The 23,270-nt window shown below is 36.1% G+C and overlaps 2 protein-coding genes across 5 annotated transcripts; both read right to left on the reverse strand.

Moving 5' to 3' along the window:
- Positions 1-8,746: 8,746 nt before the first annotated feature.
- On the reverse strand, positions 8,747-16,704 carry LOC108329970 (uncharacterized). 4 transcript variants are annotated; one of them, XM_017564392.2, is made up of 8 exons: positions 16,621-16,704; positions 11,216-12,879; positions 11,030-11,120; positions 10,765-10,922; positions 10,599-10,650; positions 10,409-10,488; positions 10,223-10,316; positions 8,747-9,763 (listed from the first exon to the last, which is right to left on the reverse strand). In XM_017564392.2, the coding sequence occupies exons 2-8, from the start codon at positions 12,149-12,151 to the stop codon at positions 9,216-9,218; spliced, it is 1,959 nt and encodes a 652-aa protein (XP_017419881.1). In that variant the 5' UTR covers positions 12,152-12,879; positions 16,621-16,704; the 3' UTR covers positions 8,747-9,215. The 4 variants fall into 4 exon arrangements, with proteins under 4 accessions (XP_017419881.1, XP_017419882.1, XP_017419880.1 ...); XM_017564393.2 differs by lacking the exon at positions 16,621-16,704 and adding an exon at positions 13,077-13,306 and having other exon boundaries at positions 11,216-12,870; XM_017564391.2 differs by lacking the exon at positions 16,621-16,704 and adding an exon at positions 13,077-13,306.
- Positions 16,705-21,930: 5,226 nt separating this feature from the next.
- Positions 21,931-22,433, reverse strand: LOC108330378 (F-box protein PP2-A15). Its single transcript, XM_052876456.1, has 2 exons — positions 22,194-22,433; positions 21,931-22,120 (listed from the first exon to the last, which is right to left on the reverse strand). Exons 1-2 carry the CDS (start codon positions 22,431-22,433, stop codon positions 21,947-21,949), a joined length of 414 nt encoding a protein of 137 aa, XP_052732416.1. The 3' UTR covers positions 21,931-21,946.
- Positions 22,434-23,270: the final 837 nt, after the last annotated feature.

Here is a 23,270-nt window from a genome sequence, read left to right on the forward strand (position 1 = left end):
AAAGCCATGTCTTTTTTGGGTAGGATATTTTGTTTTTTTTGGTCAAAAAGCCATGTCTATTTCCGAAGAGGTTTTACTAGAATAATTTTCTTTTTAAAAATAATAATACTTGAAACATCCTTCTCTTGAAATTGGCATGAAATAACTGAACAACCATATCTCTTTCTCAATTTTTATTCTACTTTACGATTCACATATTTAATATTTTGGTTTAAATTTTGGTGATTACCATTTCAAGAGAATGAACTACCATGTTTCAAAGTTATTAATATATCACAAGGAAAAAAAAATAATAGCATATCCTTTAAAAGGTTATGCAAGTTTTATAAGTTAGACTTAAATCTCTATTACTTTAATATATTGTTAAAATCATAAAAATATATCTTAGTTGTAGTTTGAACTTTTCTTGTTATTTATTATCTCTTCCTTCTTGTTTCTTTGAGTTCCATGTCTTTTATTATTAAAGTCATGTGTAAAAATTTGAAAATAAGTACAAAAATAAAATAGAGAGAACTTTTCCACTTACCCGATTAAAAATTATGTAATAGATATTTTAGAAGTCATTAGTGTTTCTAATATGTTATTAAAAATTCATTTTATTAAAAAAATACCTAATTTTAAGTATATCATCTTGAAAGATTCATAAAAGAATATAAAATAAGGTTGATATCAAAATATTTTACTCAAAAATTCAACATAAATTATTTGATAAATTGCCTCAATAATAAGTTCTCTATTTGAGTGTTCTTAATTTTAACTTATATTCATAAGTTAGTATATACAAAATAGATGTTAAAACAACCTTTATAAATAATGACCGAAAAGAAGAAATTTATACGACTCTAACTTAAAGAATATGTAATTTATAATAAAAGAACAAGAGAACGTAAACTTTTAAAACTTTTTAATGAGCTAAAATAGGCATAAAAACAATGACATCAAAACCTTAATAAATTTTTGTGATGGTTTTTTTTGCTAATGACTTTGATAAAGGTGTGTACAATAAATTTGAAAACTGTCATTGACATATGAGTAATGTAATGATATAGTTTAAAGAACAAAATTATTTAAGATTTTTAAAAGTGAGAAAAATAAATGAAAAAATATATATTAGCAAAGAATAATATGCCTATAATATTTAAGATTGATAATGTAATAAAAATTTATTTATGTTTGGAAGTAAAGTTAAGAGGCTGAAATTTATTTTAACAAACATTCGATTTGGAATGCTCTATATGCGTCAATGCATTGCAATGCGATAATAATGATATTTAAAAACAAAACAAATAAGAGAAAATATATATATATATATATATATATATATATATATATATATATATATATATATATATATATATATGTGTGTGTGTGTGTGTGTTTCGGTGGTTGTGCTGAATTACTGAATATCTTCACAATTTGTCTTCTTGTCGTTCGGTCTCGTTTCAAACTCCGTTGTCTTGCTCTTCCGAGGGAACCTGTCAAAGATCCTTCGATGTCAAAGTCAGTATGTGAATCGTTCGGCAATTCAATAGAATAATAATAAATGCACAGTAAATGCAATGTACCTACCACTTACCTTTGACCTGTATTTATAGTTTTGGCTATGGACTTGGGATTAGTGAAAAGTTAATCGCAGCCCAATTTTAGCCTAATGGTCCTAATCGTTGTTTACCTTAATCACGGTCTTAATGACTCAGATAACCTATCGGCCGGTCTTAGCAGACCGTTCGGTTAGGTTGATCATACGTTGCCTTTCTTGGACCTTCCGGTCCGTATGGTACATAAGCCCCCAAGCCCTAGTGAACGTAGTGGAATTTGGGTTTAAGGCCGACTACTATTTTGGTTACAAGTGTGGGAGCTTCTTTTGCTGACCATTCGTCCTCGGCAATGGATTTGGGTTGGAGGGCGCACAGTTTGACGCTATTGAAATCCTGCCGCCCACCAACTTTTGAAAATGGGTTTGGGCGGAAAAACACATGTCGTGCGCGCGATGGTGGGAGTTGAGGCGTCTCCGCATCCGGACCGTTAATCGTGGTAATTTTTTACGGTGAAGATGCATTGACGGTTATAAAAAAATTTCCTATAAAAAAGAGGGTGGGGACACTGTCATTTTTACTTTCTCACTTCTTTTACTTCCAGCTTCAGATTATTCTTTTTCCTTCAGGTAATAAATGGCGATCGTCCATGTTGAGTCTTCTTTGGAGTTGTCGGGCAGAAGTGGCGGTGGGTCGACGGGCGGTGATGGGGAGCGTGGTTCTTCTCCGAGCTCGGTGTCGTCCTCCTATTTGGAAGAGTCCGATCGGTCACTAGGGTTAAGCTCTCCTGTACATAATGAGGATCAATCTTCAGAGCCTAACTCCCCCACGTATGTGGATAAGAGGATTATCTTTAGGATACCCATCCATCTTCTCAAGGGTGGCATTCCCGTAGATGATGTGCCATTGGAGCCGGTCGGTAATGTGACCGCTATTCTGGGGTACGATTGGGCATTGCACGATGCTAGCTTATTTGCATCGGAGTATGGCACTAAGAGGGCACTAACGTGGAGATTCGATCGACTCTACATTGTCAAAGACATAGAGGACTCCCAACTGATACGGGCAGGAGTGAGCAGGAGGAACAAGCGGGTTTATCATGGGAAAGGGTCAAGTCCGGATGACTTCTTTTTCATGTACACCAATTTTTTCGATCAACTCTGCGTCCGGGTACCTTTTACTATGTTCCAAATTGTCGTTCTCCGGGAGTTGAACGTTGCTCTTGCGCAACTACATCCAAATGCTTGGGCGGCCGTCCAGGCGTTTACAGCGATGTGTTCGGCCCTTGGGATAACCCCGACGATCCTGGTTTTCTTGCACTACTTCGATGTTCGCACGCTCCCCAAGGGTGGTTGGGTTTCTTTGACATCCATCAAAGATAGGACCCTCTTCCATCCGTATTCTGACTCGTACAAGAATTTTAAGAATAAATTCCTCAAAATCATTATTGACGAGGTCTGCCGTCATGAGTTTCATGACGCGACGGGAAATCCCTTGTTCCCATTTTATTGGACGAGGAACCCCAAGAAAATAAAGGCCTATCCGATCGGTATAATGAACCCGATCGACTTGGAAGTCGTGCGAATCATCAACGCTCTCCCCCGCCGTCTCTTTGCCCTCGGCTTAGTCGAATGCCTTCGCCATGAGGATTGTGAACAAATAGCGTTCGGTATGGTATTTTATGTTCGGTTTGTCTTTTTTGATAAGTCGATGTTAACTTAGCTGAATTTTTGTGTGCTTGTTAGATATCATGTCTACTCCACCTCCCCGCAAATCCAACTTCATGGCTTCGAGGAAAGGAGTCGGTGCTAGCTCCTCGAGCGACCGGGAACGGATCGCCCCGACTGCTCACCGTTCACCCATCGTCCAACGCGTATCTTCTGCCAGCCGGATACCGGTTGATCCTTCGGCCGACGTCAAGACTTCCCCAATTGTTAGTGTTGTGGTTCCTCTAGGCGACGCTGCTACTGCCGAAAATGATCCCCCCCGAGAACCCTCCGGTTGTATTCCTGGATCCATCTTCTAAGGCGGCCACTACCTCCGCCCAGCCCTTTGTTAGGAGGAGGAAGGGACAAAAAGAGGGGGAAAAATCTGCTTCCAAGAAGGGGCGCAAAGAGAAAGAGGGATCCTCCTCCCGGTCGCTCCCGGATGGGGTATTTAGCCCTGAGTTCAACATAAGTGAAAGAACAAATTTCCATATGAGTTCTACACATCGTTCGAACGACGACCTGGTAACTTTGGAAGTACGGCCGAAGTCTTCTGGACGCGTTCAGCAGGGTTAGGACTACCTTCTCCACTTGCTGATATCTTGTTTCAGCCTCTTGGAGGGTCCGACTTGTGAAGTACACGAGCTTAGGTTTGGGTCGTTCTTGAAGCAGCGCAATGCTGATTGCTGATTCTGCGGCGTCCAGATAGATCTGTAAATCTTCTCCGGGTGCCGGACGGTTCATCACTGGTGGATTCATCAAGATGGCCTTCACATCCTAGAACGCTTCTTCGCACTTAGTGTCCCACATGTTGCTCGACCCTTTCCTAATCTTCCTTAACACCGGTCGCCCCCGCTTGGCCAGCTTAGGGATGAATCGTGACAACGCGGTGAGCTGGCCGACCAACCTCTGAACCTCCTTAAGGGTTGTCGGGCTTTGCATCTCTAACACGGCTGCACATTTGTCAGGGTTGGCTTCGATTCCTCAGGCGGTAAGCATAAATCCGAGAAATTTTCCGACAGCCACGCCGAACGTGTACTTCGTCGAGTTTAGTCTCATCCCATACCTTCTGATTTGCTTGAAGACTTCTTCTAAGTCTCTGGCGTGATGCCGTCCGTCGGGGGAGCGGACGACCATGTCGTCGACATACACATCCATACACCGACTGATCTGCTCAGCGAAGATCCTATCCATTAGACGCTGATATGTGGCTCCGGCGTTCTTCAAGCCGAAAGGCATAAACTTCATAACAAAACTTTGTCTTATCGACGATAAATGTTGTCTTCTCTCGGTCGGGTTCATACATAGGTATCTGTTTATACCCAGAGTATGCGTCCAGGAAGCTTAACATCTTGTGGCCCGAGGTCCCGTCTACCAACGCTGATGGGAATCCTTAGGGCAAGCCTTGTTCAGGTCAGTGTAGTCGGTGCACATGCGCCATTTTCCACTGGCCTTCTTTACCATGACCACATTGGCGAGCCAAGTGGTGTACGTCACCTCCCTGATAAATCTTGCCTCCTTTAACTTCCTTACCTCCTCCTCAACAACTTTCTTCTTCTCTTCCCCCATTTGCCGCTTCTTCTGCGCTACCGGTCGCGCTTCTCTAAACAGAGCCAATTTGTGTGACATGACCGAAGGATGAATTCTTGGCATGTCGACGGTCGTCCAGGCGAATAGGTCTCGGTTTCGCCATAAGACAAACTGTATCTCTCTCTCCAACCCTAGCTCTAGCCCCCGTGCCGTAGTGGTGGTCTAGGAGGCGTCTTTCCCTATCAAGGCCGGCTGTGTCTTCCTCAACAGCTCTAGCCGGTCCTCGGTGTTCGTCCACGGGACCAGGTACGCCATAGCCACTTCGGACCCACTCGTCCTTCTCTTGACCGTGCGAGTATGGAGTTTTAGACCTGCTGCGTAACATTCTCTTGTTGTCTTCTGGTCCGCTCGAACCGTGCAAATTGCTCCTCTGTTAGAGGGATATTTTAATGTGAGGTGGGGGGTCGACACGATTGCTCCGAAAGCATTCAGACATGGCCGGCCCAGGAGCACATTATAGGAGGTGTTAGCTTCCACCAACAGGTATCTAACCCTCTTCTCTTCATAGTCACAGCCGGTCCCCAATCGAGTGCGCAAATCAAGATATCCCCTCGTGTCCACCCTCTCTCGCCCGTGAATCCCACGATCTACTCGTTGTATGGAACAATCAGGTCATCTGAGATGTCCATCTGCTGGAAGGTTTTCTAGTAAAGGATGTTTACCGAGCTCCCTTGGTCAACCAACACCTTGCTCACGCTGTAGCGGGCGATCTCTGCCGTTATTACCATTTGATCATCTTGATCGGGTCAGGTGCATGAAAGTCTTTATCTGAAAAAGTAATGGGCGGCATCGTTCTTCGTGGTTTATCAACCGCGTGCACGGATCGCAAGGCCCATACGTGACGTTTCCGAGCGGATGACGAAGACCCTCCTCCTGCGAAACCGCCAGATATCGTGTTGATATGCCCTCGCAAAGGACGGTCGTGGCTCCTACTACGGCTCCAGCTTCGCCGTCTCTCAGATTGCGGACGGTCAGTCCGATCACGCCTAGACCTTTCCTGTCTCTCCGGTCTTCTGGGACTAGTCCGCCGAGGACTTGGTCGATCCAAGGGTGCTTGGGGACGGTCGATCTTCACGTACTTCTTCAACTGACCCGCCCGGATTAATTCTTATATCTTGTCCTTCAGAGTCACGCATTCTTCTATGGTGTGGCCCATGTTCTTGTGATACAAACAATGTTTGTTGTCGTCCGCCCCTGGCGGTGTGGGTCGTCTCTTTGGTTCTCGGATCAGATAAGCACTTAAGGCTTCCAGAAAAATTTTCGTTCGAGGGGCGTTCAGTGGGGTGTACTGTTGAAATCGCGGTCCCCTGGGTTCTCTTTGCTTGAACTCCCCCGGCTTGCTGGTTCGACCGTCCAGCCTTCTTTTGTCAGTCTTCTCCCCCTTGACCTCCTGACCTTCTTTCTTATAAGACTATTTCATCTCTTCTACCCTTATCTCATCGGCTGCCCTTTCTCTCAGTTCCTCCATGGTCGCCTGGACGAAAGGGAGCAAGGTGGATGAGCTCTCGGTCTTTATCGCTAACTGTTTGTTCGTCGCGGCGCTCTCGGCATGAACGAATTTGGCCTTACTTCCTTCAAATTCCTGTTCAGTCGGTTTCCACGTTTCATCCGGTGAGCCGCTACGCTCGGTTTTATCTTTCACAATAACCTTCCCGCGCTCCTTACCGTGTTGCTCTCCCTCCTTCTCTCCTACTCCCGACTCCTTCTCCTGGGCAATTCGAGCCGAGCATTTAGCCCTTACTGCTATGAGTTCTACTTCGTGGCCCTGTTGCATCTCCTCCATCTTCTATTGCAACATCCAAATCATCTCAACTAGGTCGTCAACACTCATGTTTCTCGTGGTCACCATTGGGTTTATCAAGCAACATCCGAATCATATATATATATATATATATATATATATATATATATATAATTTGATAAAACATTTGTTAAATATTGAAATTATTGTTTTCATTAAGAATATTAAATCACAATAAAATCTAATAGACTTTCTGATAAAACCCATTTGAAAAAACATGATTTTAATAACGTTAAGAGAATTAGGATTTAAGCCAATTTCAATCAAACAAGTAATGAAAATTCAAATTTTATTAAACCAATTTCAATCAAACGAAAATTCAACTTTTATTATTGGATATTCAATTAATAAGATTCATAACAATAAAACACAAATCACTTAAAAAATTTATTGGCACTCAGATTTAGTTTGGCCCTTTATACAATATGCCAAAATGCTGCACAATGCATACTTGAAATAGAAAAAAAAAAACTTAAATGGTGTTCCCTTTAGACTATTTGATTTAGGAGAGAGTGAATGGATGAATTTAGGAGATTTTGAAGGTCAATTGATTGTTGTTTTTTTAAGTGGATTTAAAGATGAGTAAGAGTAGATTTGAAAGTAAAATTTGTAAAAATTAGTATAAAATTTGACCAATGTGACCTACCGATAAAAAAATGTTTAATTACTAAAAATTGAAGATTATAAAAATATCCTTATAATTATAAAAATTATTATAAGAAGAGAAAAAAATAAAAATTAATTTTTAATGTGAAAAAAAAAATATTATTATTATTATTATGTTTATTATTTTAATTTTCTACCTTCATAATCAACAACCTATATAAATGAATGACAGTGAAAAATATCCTAATTTATAAAATATGACTTAATTAACAAAAAGTTTGTTTTTATAAAAATTTTACGTTTGTGTATAAAACAATTAATCTGATAAATGTAGTTACTTTTACAACTTTTTTTAGAAAAACATATGAATAATGCTTTTTTTTTTTCAAAATCGAAAACCTTAAAATGAAGGTGTTAGTTGTTACATCACGTGTTATTGGGTGAGTGCCTATGAAAGCAACGACAATATGGGGTAAAATGAACATTTGCGCTGTGTATGTTCCAAATCCGCGCATATCATTGAAAGATTTACTATTCTCGCAATTCTTCGTTTTCAATTACTTCTTAGTTTTTTAAACCGAACATGAAATCAGCTCACCATCCGTCTTCAATTCACAAATAAACGTTAAGGCCCTGTTTTTTTGAGTAGATTTGAGAGAATGAATTTGAGGGGATTTGAGAGGATTTGAAGATAATTTTTTATATTGTTTATTTGAATGAATTTGAAGGTAAATAAAAGTGAATTTGAAAATAATTTTTTTTAATTTGTCATGTCCATACAATTCTATACTAATTCTCACAAATTTTATTTCCAAATTCACTTTCATTTACCTCCAAATTCACTCAAATAAACGACAAAAAAAATTATCTTCAAATCCTCTCAAATCCCCTCAAATCCATCCTCTCAAATCCACTCAAAAGAACAGGGCCTAAGTGTACTTTCCCTAAAAACGAAAACAGCGTTAGTTAAATTTTAAATAATATGAGAAATTTTAAGCTTGAACAAATGAATTTTATATCTATTATAGGTGAGTTCGATTTGAAAAATACACTTTAAGATTCAACAATTATTTAAATATGTAATTTTCAAACTTTGGAAGTTAAAGCCAATATATAGTTATTGTTTTTTTTATGTATAAATTATTTTAAGAACACAAATTGACATTGAAATTTTGGTACAAATATAACAGTCTAAAACAACTAATTTCACATATTACACGTTAAACACGTTTTTTTATTAGTAGATAATTGTCAAATATTAAAATAATCATTAAAAACTATAGTGATGAAGTTAAAAAAACATAATTAAAGAAACGAGCTTAAGCTCAAACATTCTATTTTTTTAATGTCAAAGTCAAAACTTTAACTGGACTCGTTAATGAGTTATGTATGCTTAATCATCTAATTCTTTTCACAAACGAAATTCAAACTTGAAGAATAAGGTTTGGCTCTTAACACATCTGTAAAGAAAAGTTAAGATATCATTGTTAATGAAGGGAATAACTGCATAAAGCAAGAAAAACTCGTATTTTGAACAAAAATTCAATTGAGTTTTCTTCTTTTTATTAATCTATACCTATCGTATAAGTTAGCTAATATTCACAAAAATAAATGTTACAATAAGAAAGCTGAGGGTTCTGGTGGCCTGACTCTACAAGCAGACCACTTTAAATCGGTGACATACTAAAACTGCAAATTTACAAACTCGTGGAATATGTCAAGAATGTTTGACATCTATCATGAATTCAGTAATGAGAATACTTGTAGGTAGTTGAGCACAACACTGCTCAGATAAACATCTCACTCAAAGCCTCAATTTTTCTGTAGGTTACGCTACGAATCCAAGGCCCTCAAACTCTTGTATGAATCTCCATCTTCATAGCTGCCAAAGTCTTTCATATATTCAAAGGATAAACCATAGAACCTTGAATGCAAAGTAAGCAGTTATTTTATTCTCCACAAAACCATGCCAGTGTTCTAAAGCCTAATTGGGAGTCCAAAGTTGTGGAATGTCTTGATGGTTCCATCACAACCTGCTGCCACAATGGATAGTCCCCATGTTTCTGATACGTATTTTTCATGGGAAGGATCTCTGATACATTGCTTCTGCTGATCAAATTCAACTTCTGCAAGAGGTAAATCCCAACTAGGAAGCTTCTCTTCGGGCCATGTCACAGAACCCCTGCATGTGCCATCTATGGAGAACCAACTTCCAAAAGAAAAACGTTCTGATTCCCTAACACCATGAGCAGCCTCTAGTTGGGGTTGCATTTCTGAAGAATAGTAAGGAAAATCACTGCCAGAACCTCTTTCTTCTGTAGTCATCCTAGACCAAGGTATTGCAATAGTAACCCCTTTAGAGCCAAAGTACTCACAGGAATACTTGTACTTTGTACTTTTGGAAGAACTTTTTCCCAAGTCATTGAAGTTCCACATGTACACTCGAGAGTCCCCTCCTACTGAAATTATATGCTCTCCACCAGAGGTAAATGAACCAGACATCTGACTTCCAGACCTTGGAAGAGCTGCAAATAGTAGTATGATCAACCAACTTAGAATATTCCATGTGAATTAAGTATCAACAATGTACTAATGTAGTTGGTGGAAGCAAGTTTTATATTAACTTCATGAATGAAACAGTGGGCTTTGCAATCATGTAAAAGCCACAAATTAGATTAGGTGAAGTAAAAGATCACATAAGAACACATGCAATCTGTAAATGGAAAATAAAGACTTTCTGTGCTATTTGACTTGCGTATAACTTTATATCAGATACAGAAGGTAGGCATTCAGTTTAAAGATGAAATGTTCAACAATTTCTATGATAATCGCTCCAAGTTTAAAACTTGAAGTATTCAACAGTGTTTTTGACTATTAATGCAACCAGATCAAAATATCTTACTGAAAAATCTTGCAATTGTTTAAAGATATTAATAACTACTTCAACAATCATGTGGTTGACTACTCATTGCTTAGTGCTCTACCTTTATATGTGTGAACAAGTTCAATGCCTTCCAATATCCTAACTTTGGAATCTTCAGATGTAATCATAACTCTCTGATGGTTTTTCTGAGAAAACTGCAATGGAATAAGGGTGTTGAAATGTAAGCAAAGTAAGAGAAAAGTATAAATTTTAGAGGTGACAAATTTGTAAGAAAAAAGAAAAAAACCTGAATGCCTGTTATCTTGTTGCCAGATGTTCTCTTCTTTCCATTGACACGCATTTGAGCATCAAGCTGGAAATGTTTGCCTAAACAATTAGAAATCCTATTTAGAGACTTTAATTCTTATGATTTTTGGTGTTTCACCCTGCTAAAGGGAGTTAAAGACTTAATTAACTAGTAATCGGCATGTTAATACCTGAGGCAACATAAAAGCGGCAAGTGCCTGTGAGGGAACCGACTACAAAACCCTGCACAAGTGAATAGTCATAGGTTCAATATCTAATGAAGAAAAGAATCTAGAATTGTGATTAGTAACAAGACATACAAAATCACAGAGATTCGGTCAAGAAATCACAGCATACTTGTCCATCTGGTCGGTAGCTTATAGCACTTATCACATCTCGTATGTCTGCCCAGTCAACAACTCGTTCTTCATGGATACCCCATATTCGGACTTTGCCATCTATGCAACCACTGATGAAGAAATTTTCGTCAACGGGGTTGAATTGAATGCATGTCACTGTTTCCATGTCAGAACAACACACAATGGTTATTACACTTGTTTCATTAAGATATCGCAATTTTCCACATTCTAGAAAATTATGAAAGTAAACAAAGCATACTTACCATAGTCTCTGTGACGGAAAACTCTCCGACATTCATTACAACCGATTTTCCACAAGCGAACAGTTTTATCCGAAGAAGAAGAAAGGAGAGTCTGCAAGAGGAACTCTAGATCAGATTTAACAAAGTTTGCAAATGGAACAAACATAAATTGTCTAAAACTAAAAGGCTTTTGCAAATTAAACTCACATCTGAATTGGACCAAGCCAAATCCAAGACATCGCTGGTATGACCATAAAATTCATGCAATGGTGATTCCTCGACTTTCAAAATCTTGTTAGGAAGAACAACAAAGGATTGGCTAGATTGTTGCTGCTGAGAACCAGAGGAGCCATGTTTCACTTTGCTAACAGCACTGTCTTGTGCATTGAAGCAAATACTTGATGTATTTAGTAATGTTACACGCCATATGCGTATAACACCATCTTCACCTCCACTAGCCAGATATTGACCATTGGGACTAAACTTCATAGTCCAAATCAGGCCTTCGTGAGCTCTAATCTCTTGCCCAATATACAGTGCACTGAACTCCATCCACCTCTTCTTATTGTGCTTTACTTTTATTCTACGAGTTTTATTTGGCCCTGAATTCAATTTCGAACTGACTTTCCCCCAACCTCCTTTTTTGTTGCTTACAAAGTGCTTCCACCAACTTTTCTTCTCTTCCTCTCGAGCCTCAGATTTTCTATGTCTAACCTCTTGATCTGTAAAAGAAACCTCATAAATCTTCCCTTCTAAACTTGCATCCGGTTTATCTATGGGGCCTCCTTTCTGATCTTCAAACAACCCTTGTGCCTCAGAAGTTGTTTCCCTTCCCGACAGAACCAACTCCTCAGAAACCTCATCATAAGGCAAAATACAACTACAACTGGTCCTCTCCAGTCCAAATCTCACTGATGAGCTATCAGAATTCATCATATTATTCTCTTCACAAACCTTGGAAGAATCATCATCCCACCCCATCCCCTGCAAAAACTTTCCCCTCCTTTCCTTCACGCTCACAGGCTCATTCGCCCAAATCTCATAACTCGACTCTTCTTCTGTCAGAGCAGACCCTTGGGTTGGTGAGAAACAATCCACTGAGTCAAAAAACACATCAAAATCTCCCTCATCAGAGACCAGCATAGCGTGCAGTCAAACGCAAATGTCCCACATACGAAGAGAAAATGTCACCTCCAACCCTTCCCCTGCTTCTTCTGCGACACCTTAAATACACCACACCCCCAAAATCAAGGGAACGAGTTTCTCTCGCTGATGGAGAAAAACTAATCTCAATATAAAATCCCACCACCACAAACAGGGACCAAGTACGAGGAACCTCTCAGAAATTCAACAAAACAGCCAATGACAACACTTGTTGGCATGTTGGAAACCCTCTCGAGACCAGGATCCCAATACATAAAATAAAAAAGAAAGTATAGTTTATTCTTCAAACCCCAATAGCACCACAATAGAATAAGTAAATTCAAAAGCAGAACCTAGAAGATACACAAGAAGAAGCCAAAACCGTTTTGAGATGAAACACTACCCTCTTGAATTCAAAACTATCACCGACCCTATTGCAATGTTGGCCACAACACCAAGTCCAAGGTCAAAGAAAAGAAGTCCTCCGAGTGCAGTGAACCAAGCGGATTCAAGACACAGAGAGACTGGCGGAAGAAGAAAAGTGTTGTCACCTAGAAAACAAACCAACCAAGTCACCTCGAGATTGAAGAGTGAAACTGCATGCACGAGCCGCTCACGCGGTAAACAAGATGTTACTGTTCTCCATACTCTGCAACTGCAACAACCACTCCACATTCACCTTCACGCTTTGCTGTAATCCCCCCACCTATTATCTCCCCCTGTCGTAACTAACCAAAGAGAGGGTTTCAAGATTATTTTATACTTTAAAATAATGATCAAATAGAGACACAAGTTTAACATTGACTGTGTCATAAAACAAATAACAATAATAAAATAAGAATGGTATTGTTGCAACATTACATTAAAAGTGAAGAGACAAAAAGTACAGAATTTTTAAAAGCATTTCGCTTTCGATGGATAGGACCTGCTACGTGAAAAGAATATGCCTACATCAAGCATAAGTGTTGCTGAACCAGAAACCACAGATCAAAAATTCAGTCCATTCAATTCACCGCAACAGCATCAAAGTCCATGGTCTTTTCAATACGCCAAAAGGTTTTTCATTTTATGAAAATCTTCTTTTTTTCTGTAATTGTTTGTTGGTAGGGAAGTGAAGGAAATATAGAACAAGAGAGGAGACGCAACAATTTAAAAAGGGGGGTTAGTGATATTTATTAAGACTAAGATTAGTTTAGCTAGAAAAATCCATGATTGATGATTCCTAGCATTGTCGTTAAGGCGCATTAATGGCGCATTAATGGCTATAAGAGCTATTGAAGAGATAAAGGGTTGAAAAGAAAAAACACAAGTGAAAATGGTTTGTGAAGTAGTATTAGGCTGAAGTAGTACTGGGTGCTACGTAAGTGGCTTTTACCCTTCATAGAAAAAGCGATGACCCGAAAGTGTTAAGACCTAAGGGTGACATAGGTGCCCACTTGGAGCGCCATAGGGGTTCCTTATTACAGCAAAACATAATAGCACCCGTCTCTTCCTCTGCAATGCAGTTCAGATTTTAATTTCTTGGGCTTCGTGTGATGTTTTTGCTTCCACCATTAATGAGGGGTTGTTGGTATTATGCAACAAAACTAACACTGCACCTTAATACCTTCAACCCAAAAACCTCTCATTTTTTTCATACTTTTTTCTCTTCAAATTGACATCTGATCGCGTTTCCACAAAACATTGCTACTATTCTCATCACTTTCACTACCAGCTAACTAGCTGCCCCTGTAGTTTTAAGCTTCTTCTTCGTATTAAAATCAATTTACTCTATCAGACACCTCAAATTTTAACTATCTCATTCATTCCAAATATTATCTTTTCCATAAAAAATAAAACATCATTTTAATTCTCAAAACTTAACCACGTGCATACCGCACTTCAATTCTTATTACAAACATGCAAGTACTTACTTGCCCTCCTATCTCTTCTTTTCCTTTCTCTTAAACTAATACTCATAAGAAATAATTAGATTAAACAAGAAAAAATAAAGACGTAAAATTACTCTGAGAGGGTGTGTGTTTGTATTTATATTGTATTTTAATTTTTTTTTTTAAAAAGTAAAACTGATCTCATACTTCCACCTTGCACCAAAAACAAAAAAGAGGATTATTACATATATTATGGTAAAAAATGTTGCATGGTGCATCCTAATTTTTAGTACATGGAAGGAAAATAATAGTAAAATATTACAAACCATACGATGAAATGAAATAAAAAAAAATGAGATCAGGAAGACATGAAATACAATCAACATACAAAATATATTATTAATTTAAATTGTTGTTAATATAATTTTTAAAAAAGTTATATAAATATAATAATGTATAATAAATATAAAATAATAATATTGTCATTATTATTATTATTATAATACCTTGGCCTCATGTTAATGACACCGAAAGGACCTTTCTATGTCCAGGGTAATCAGATCTCCGTAAACCAATCCTGATTTTCACCTTTTTCGAAAAAGGGTTTCTGAATTAAAAAAAAAAAAAGATATATATTTGAAACTGAATTTTTCCAGGTTTGGATAGATCTTTTAGCAACAAGGCACTAGAAGAAACTCACATGACTAGGTTGAATTACCCATCATTCATTTAAGAAGCAATGGAAGGAGTTTTTATGAGGGTGTGTAGCCTTTTCAGGGTATAATGTGATGTAAAAAGTATTTGAAGAAATGGCTATGAGAGTGTGGCAAAGTAATCTGAATCCCCAGTTAGAGAAGTAATTTGAATCCTTGGAAGTGTGTGGGACAAAACTGAATGGAAATTGTGCAGGACATATATATGTGTTGAGAAAATGGGTGAAAAATAAAATGCGTATGATAAGATTGATCATAGTATACATCATTATCAGCACTTAGCATCGTTGGAACCTTCCAAAACCTTGTTCGAAAGTCACAACTGAGTCTCTGAGTTAAATTTGAAAAGGGAGATTTAGCATAGGAAGAAAGTTGGTTTTAGTTGAAGAGAGATTTACTTAAGATAATAAGAAAAAAGTGAATAGATGAATTTGTTTAAGAAATAGGCATGGACCATATGGTAGGTGTATGACACTAATAAGTGTGGAGCCACAAGCACTGGAGTGTAGGGTGAGAGGCCCCTTTCAATTCTGATATTTTTGCTTCATTATCTGTTTAATGTTATCCCAAACCGCACAAGCACTAGCTGTAATATAATGGATGTTTCAGAATCATGCACTCGTGTTGCTTCGTGCCAACTTCTTCCAAGTGTGTTACCATGTGCCCGCAATAATTAAAATCAATTAAATAAAATATTAAAAATACAGTGAACTATATTGTAGGAACTCTGACACTTTCTCTATAAAACAACCATATAATGTTCATTACCGAATCCTTCACATGCTCAATCAAGTCCTTTAAACTATGCTTGTGGTTCGTGATTACTTGTATTTTAATATGATTGAAGATAATATTAATCATCAAGACATGTACCATATATTTATTAGAAATACTATTCAGATAGGTTAATTAATTAACATTAACAGTGTTTCTGAGAGACAAACAACGATGAAGGCTGATGGAAGAATGAAATTGAAATCTAACGTAGCCGCCACTGGGAAATTTCATTTAACTGTTGAGAGTAAAGACAAGAGATATGTGAGAATTCTCACATGCATGATGGATGCTTTTTATTCTGGAATGACAAGACGAGAAGAGAAGGGCTATTGAGCTTTTTTAAGACATAAATCTATATATGTAGCATTTGCAGATTAAAGAACATAAAAATCAGAGCACTATAGCAGATTTGATACTACGAGGACACCTTTTTAGTATCATTAAAATGACCTTTGTGGTGTTGGCAGTTTATACATGTAGCATCGTAATTTTTCACGTGAATTTTCTCAAGAAATAATATCAGAGAGAAAATGGAATGATGAATTAGTCCTACTAAGTTTGGTCGCCGATTTCAATCTGAGAACAAGTATTGCATACCATGGAGCAGTGGCATATTTAAATTATTAGGCGTTTTGCAATGCCAATCATGATATTTGATTTCCCCAGTCTCTTGGGTCGTATTCACTTTCTCATTTTGCTTTACAATAATGGTTCAGAAATATCAGAAAGGTGTAAAGAAGGGAAGAAAAAGATGAGGAAGAAAACAAGATAGGTGATTTCATTCCTGAAAATAGTGAGTTGCACTTCCAGAGATTTCCTTTCTAAATTTGCTTTTATCCCACAAAACAATAAAGTGAAGCAAATGGAGGGAGACATGGCGAAAATAGGCACAGAAGGAGCAACAGGGTATGTGAAATCGACACAAAAAAAAATAAAAAAATAAAGCTTTTTTCTTTCTGAAAAGCCATAGGAGGAAACTTCATACGTGCACACAAAAAATTCATTCATTGATTCTGATCATGGAGGGCAGAGACAGAGAAAGAGAAAATTAATTAAGAAGATGAAACAGTACAAGTTATTGAGGTTGAAGAGTGAAGTGAACACTAACCTCTAGGGACCCAGCATGGTTTGGCTCTCCAAAACCTTTGAACTCAGATTGCAATCAAAGACACAGAGGGCAAAGCAGTGTCATAATTGATGTCTTTTTATCTATAGTAGCTATGTACTGTCGTCTATATATATATATATATATATATATATATATATATATATATATATATATATATATATATATACACATAATTCTTGTTCTCCTGAAGAACCAAACCCACTTTGCTTTTATCCTCTCCCACAACTTCACTTTTTATATAGATGGAGGATTCATCATATGAGTTTTAAACATGGTTTCAAAGCATATTAATTGCTGCTATTTATGAGATCAGATTGTATTTTCAAATGAGTGTGATCATAATTTATGACTTTACCACTCCTTGCATTATTTTGGTCTAATTTATAAACACATTTCACTTATTTATGTCCGTTGAGAGACAAAAAAAAGTATAAACTGTAAAATATGATTATAGAATAAAAACGTAACAAAAGTTTATTTTATTTAATATTCGATATACTAAAATAACATTATTACGACAAGTGAAGCTTTTGTGTTAACAATATGAATAACAGTAATTAAAATAGTGAAAATAATAAAGAATTTGCTTTGTGATATTATTTTTAATTTAGTTACCTCAAATGAAAATAAGAAAAATGCTAATAACATTATCGTTATTTTTAAAAAGGTTGAATTATAAAATTACTCTATTCAAAGAAAACATGTTTAAAATAAAATAAAATTGAATATATTTTATGGTAAGTAATGCAAATAATGGGAGGAAATAATCGAGTTTCACTGTAACACTGAAATTATTAGGAAAACGTGGAAGTGTGGAAGCCACGGAGGCAGGTAGGGTTGTAGGCCTTTAGCATCCCTAGTTGTTAGGGACAAATCTCTCTTCAATCTTCTCTCGATTTCTTCTCATTTTAAACCAAAAAGTTATCATACTTATCCCTTTTACAATTAAAGCCCACATTTTGTTTTTTCAATTCTAAGTCTTTGACTCTCTCTTTTTTCCTTCAAATGCTCAAACCCCATATTTTTTATTTCCTTTCATTTTTAATATCTTTTACTTCTTAACTTATTTAGTGTTTAATCACTACATTAAATATTATTTTACTTTCTAAATTTAATTTATTTATCTTCTAAATTTTAGTATAATTTAATTCTTAAATTTTAAGAATAAATAGATGTAATACTTTTACTTCAACCGTATGAAATTTTTTAACTTGTTAAAATATATTTAATATTTTACTTTAACGTTAGTTTAAAACATGTAAAAAAAATTAATGTTTTTGAATTAAAAATATTTTTAAAGTATGAAATAAAAATATATTAAAATTTAAAATATAGATGAATTTCAATTTTGTGTCTAAATTTAAGAATTAAAAAAAATATTTAACCTTTTAACATATATATTTAAAGCTGAAAAATACCACAAGATGAAACTGAAGTTTTTCCCGATGTGATTCATTTGAAAAATAAGTTCTTATATTGAATTTCATAAACTTGTTAGTTAGTTACTACTTTACTTTGGTTGAATGGTTGATGTAGGTCTTAATGTCTAAAAGTTACGAGCTTCCTTTGTTTTGAAGCTAATTAACAAAATTAAGTTAAGTTCTTAAATATAATCAGGAATGAATGTTCATAATTTGAATGGAAAAGCACATTAGAATATAGAAAGTGGAGAAGATGGATGAATTCAGAATGATTTGAATAAACTGCAGTTAGTGCTTGCATAATGCCTTTTTGTCTCCTTCATCCTCACACTGCATATGATGATACATAGAATGTTTTCAATATTTTATAGTCTGGGTGACAATGGTGCTTACCTTTTTCTTGTTCTTAATTCACAGAAGAAATTGGTGGAGTAAAAAGTGGAGTAAGTAAGAACAAAAATGAAGATTTGAAAAACATGCAGACAAATTCAAAGGGCCCAGACAGCAGGGCTAAAAAGTTCATTTTTCATCGTAGTTTTCATGGATCAAAGATACAAGGAATTCTTGCTGGCTTAACAAATCTATGAGGTTTTCTACGATTTTATTATTGCTGTTACAATCACCTTTTCACATGCCAATCACCTTTTCTTTTCTTACGTGTCTCACTTCATAACATACATTTTCTTTTAAAAAATTATATTTTTCTCTTAAAAGATATGAATTTGTATATTTTAATACAATAGTTTGTTTCCCTGTCATTATTGGATTCCACGTGATTAACAATTAATTTTAAATACTTGTAATCAATTTCAACTTTGAAAGGAAAGGGAAATAACATAAAAGTGTTTCAAACTTTTCCACTTTTTAAAATATTGAAATCAACAACAGGATGCTCCAAACAGTTGACTGTAACACTAAGCTATAAAACAAATGCAAAAGCACACTTATTTGTTCTCCATCATTAACCTAATTAAAATAATTTTGTTGGATAATTAGAGTTATCCGTTTTTAAAATTTGTGATGTTCTTATTGTTTAATTAGATCCAAAAGAATCTCATCATAATCAATACGTTCTATCTTAATTCATCAATCGAGCAAAATCACAAAGCTTCGAAAGAAAATAAATAATCAGCTTATTATTAACAGTATATATGAGAAAATGCAATATCTAAGAGAGAAAGTGTGGTATAAAAGAATAAAAAAAAGGTGTGATTTAAATATTAATTATGAAGGAAGAAAAGTGTACATATTTTATAGCACAGAATCCGAAGCATTAACTTGGGTGAGATCCGTGGATTATGTTTTGTTGATTGAGCAAAAAGGTGGAAATGATACTGGTTGGGTGGAACAGTATCGATTATTCTAGTGTTATTTTTCTACCTGCGAATTTTCCAATGAATATTGAATTGCTCCACACTGGCATTTCGTCTTTCTCGTGTAGATAGCTATGATGGGTCAATTTATATATATGATTTGAGACTATCTTCAAGATACGAAGATCCTCTTCTGCTTAATTCGTTGCCTAATCTACTACCTTACAATGAAAAAACCATGTGAAGACGGATTTCCCCTACCAAATCACTGATATTTATCGACAAAACTCTTCATAATTGCGCTTTTCCCAAGATGATCGGAAGATCACTGCAATCTCTTTTACAACTTTTTAAAATCATTCTGAACCCATTTCTAACAAAACCTGCACACATGCACGTCAAACATGAGCTTTGTGGTCCATAAATTATAGTGTCATGTTGAAATTGTTCTTTAATACAGGAGGGCAACAGAAGAAGAAGAAGAAGAAGAAGAAGATAGCATTTTTGATTAGGTTTTATGATATGACGAGGAAGTGAAATATCTGGAAGAAAAAGAGGGTGGTGTCGAGAAATAATTGTGTATGGTTTGGTTTGTTGTGTGTTAGATGAGAAAGAAGAAAAACAGAAAAAAGCAGATGAGTTAGAGAAAATTGCATTGCATTGCATGTGGGCAATAGAAGGAAGGAGATTGCGGATGGTGGTTGAAAGACGTAGGTGTAGCAGCTAGGTATGAAAAGTAAATGGTTAAGATGAAATGTAATTGTGAGGTTTGTTTGGATGGTGTGATGTGATGTGGTTGAAAAGAAAAGCAGAAAAGTAGAATACCTGAGACAGTGATGTGTGTAAGAATATGAGACCGTATAAGTGTGGATGAAGAAGGTCAATGACCCTACATTCTGCACTGTCCATAGAATTGGGTCCTTGTCGCTTCTCTCAGGAACATAAATTATATTTTTATTTGGAAGAGCGTTCCATCACAGTATCTTTGCCACAACACCCCAATCAATCAATGCTTCTTTTTATAATGGGCTGCCTTGCCTTCTCGATTCCACTCTTTCAACTTTCCTTTCCTCACCTTTTCTCTATTTTTCTTTCTTTCTTTCTTTTGCTTCGTCTTTCACTTTCCCTCCTCACCTTTGCATAAGTCTTCCACTTCAACCTTCCTTTCATTCCTTCAGTTAAAACTAAATATATAAAGAAAATGGAATGGAGGAATTCAACCAAAATCTTCATTTTTCACTCCTTTCATGCTTCCTCTATGGATTTCCTTTTCTTTTTCTTTCTTAATATAAATGTCTAAATGAAATCAAAATAATTATTTAGTTTAATGTTATTTACATGTGTTTACAATATCTACAACATGGGTACACGAAAATTTTAGAGAATCCGAAATTTAGAAAATTCAATCCAGACCTGTAGTTTTTACACAAGTTTAAATTTCGGATTTGCATTAAAATGAATACAATATATTATGTTCTTAATTTCTTTTATTAGTATTTATATGTTTTTTTATCATAATAAAATTAAAATATATTTAATATTTTTTTATTCACTTTCTCGCTTTCCAAACAGTATCGCTTTTTATTCTCTTTCTCTTTCATTCTTTCCTTTTTCACTTCTTCTTTAATCAAAACAAAGCTTAGATCTTATTAGAAGATAATCGATATGTTTAATTTAAAAGGCAGAAAAGTAATTGTAAGAGTAGTTTAGAAGGTAAAAAAAGTTTAGGCCTTTTTTATTGCATTGAATAAAAAAAAAATATGAACTTTATGTCAGGGTGCTAATAGAAATGTGAAAAACTCTTTCTCTTAATACTTTTGATTTCTTCCTTTCTTTTTTTCTTATTCTTCTTCATCCTTTTAACTAAACCAAAATCAAATCCTCTCGAGGATCTTGAAATCGAGAAAAAAATTGAGAAAAACAAAGGAATCGAAAAAAAGTAGAAAAATCGAAGGAAATAAAGAAATTGAAAGAAATGGTGAAATTGAAAAAAAATAATAATAAATCGATGATTAAATAGAATATTAAGACAATGTCAATGAATGAGTTAGCCGATGATAAGAAAGAGAAAAATTCAAAATGTATAAATAAAAAAGACACTCATAAAATAAAATCGAAAGAAAAAAGACGATCAAACGGGACGTTAACACTACAAAAAAAAAGGCTATTACCGAAGGCCAAAAGCCCTCGGAAAATGCCAAAAGCCCTCGGAAAATGCCATTTACAGACGGCTTATCGACGGCCAATCAACCCTCGGTAAATCCCTTGTCGCTAACAATTACCGAAGGCTTTTGACCTTCGGTAATTACCGAGGGCCTAAAGCCTTCGGTAATTACCGAAGGCCTATTTATATCAATCACACGCAGCTTCTTTGACGCACTGCACATCCAACAACCTGAGCCCACTGCCTCATACTTGTCTTCACGGTCTGAGGGTTATTACCTTCATAATGTAAAATCGCTTTACAATATCAGAACATCAGACAATTTAGTCACATAATATTTTGTTTCTAAATCAACATTCATATTTTCTTTCCATTTTCTTTAGAATCAAACAAGAAACACATTATCATCAGTGTATCCTTCTTCTTTCTCGTGATACAGCTTTAAAGACAAGTAAATCTAACCTAGATTCTTCAGTAGGAATCCAATTCCAATATCTCCGGTCATCAATTCCAGTAATCGCCATCGCCCTCGCCGAAATCGACATGCAAACCCTTCTCGTGACTCTGTCCAGCCACACTTCCTGCAAAACCCTAAACAATCACTAAAATCCCTAAAAGTTTCAGCAGCCCCTAACTAACCAAAAAAAAACTGACCTGGAGAGCACCACCCACCTTGTGGCCATCGTCGAAGGGCAGGGGCCGTGAGAGGAGCGCGAAAATGTCCTTCTTCGAGAGATTCCGGTGGCGCTCCGGCGGGAACAGATCCAACAGATCCTGGTAGTTGCGTGGCAGCTTGGCCTCCCAGACTGAGTCCGAGGAGGCGGCGCCGCGAAACGCGCGGTTAAGGCGAGCGAGGTTACAAATCTCCGGTGGGCGCTGGTGGCGGTGGTGCATGGACGTCCGGTTCCGGTGAATGGAAGAGGGAAATCCCAGGAAGAGTGGCGATGGCGCGGGGATGGGTGAAAATTTGGGAGAAGCTTTCCCAAAAAGCATTTGGAAAATGGACGAGGGAAATTCCAAATTCAGATTTTATCAAGTAAATGCATATACCGAGGGCCAAAAGCCTTCGGTAATGACCAACTTTAATGACCGTCGGGAAATCCTTCGGTATTGTCATTTTTACCGAGGGGTAAGAGGCCTTCGATAATAATCCTTCGGTAATGAATAAATTTGTAGTAGTGTAAGTAAAAGTAATTGGTGTAAATGTGGACTTAATAAGTATAACTGATGCAACGTGAATGATTTTTAGATAATCATTCCAATTATTATTTAATTTAATTTTTTTATTTTATTTTGACTTAATTGTCAAACAAGAGAGGGAAATGTAAATAAATTATTTGTGTCCAAAGAAGGGTGATAAATTGTATTTACAAGAAAAATACTCTAAGAACGCCCCCAAACAGGAATAATGGCAATTTTATTGCTAATTGTTGCAATTTGGGTAACCACTTTAGTTTATCTCTTTTATCGATTCTTGTTTTATTTTTTGTAATTTAGTTAATTGCATTTACTTTCTTGCATCTCTACCTTGTTAGTTCCTTTTTGGCGCCACTTTATGTTTTGTGCAAATTTACTTTATTGCAATATTTGTCTTTCAAGCAATATTACTTTAGTTCACCTTCTTCTTCATCATTATCGAAAGCAAGTTTAAAATTTCAACATTATTTAAGACTTTCTAAAAGTTCATTTATTAGAATGAAATTCATAAGTTCTTAATTAAAATTCACACAA

The sequence above is a fragment of the Vigna angularis genome, chromosome 4 (assembly GCF_016808095.1).
Source record: "Vigna angularis cultivar LongXiaoDou No.4 chromosome 4, ASM1680809v1, whole genome shotgun sequence".
Taxonomy (NCBI): Eukaryota; Viridiplantae; Streptophyta; class Magnoliopsida; order Fabales; family Fabaceae; genus Vigna; species Vigna angularis.

Bases quoted from the DNA above. Each gene is read 5' to 3' on its own strand.
- LOC108330378 (XM_052876456.1), bottom strand. From the start codon at position 22,433: ATGCACCACCGCCACCAGCGCCCACCGGAGATTTGTAACCTCGCTCGC. The intron at 22,121-22,193 runs GTCAGTTTTTTT...AGGGTTTTGCAG, and splicing joins AGGTGGGTGGTGCTCTCCAG to GAAGTGTGGCTGGACAGAGT.
- LOC108329970 (XM_017564392.2), bottom strand. From the start codon at position 12,151: ATGCTGGTCTCTGATGAGGGAGATTTTGATGTGTTTTTTGACTCAGTG. The intron at 11,121-11,215 runs GTGAGTTTAATT...TTCCTCTTGCAG, and splicing joins TGGCTTGGTCCAATTCAGAT to ACTCTCCTTTCTTCTTCTTC. The intron at 10,923-11,029 runs GTAAGTATGCTT...ACATGGAAACAG, and splicing joins TTTCCGTCACAGAGACTATG to TGACATGCATTCAATTCAAC.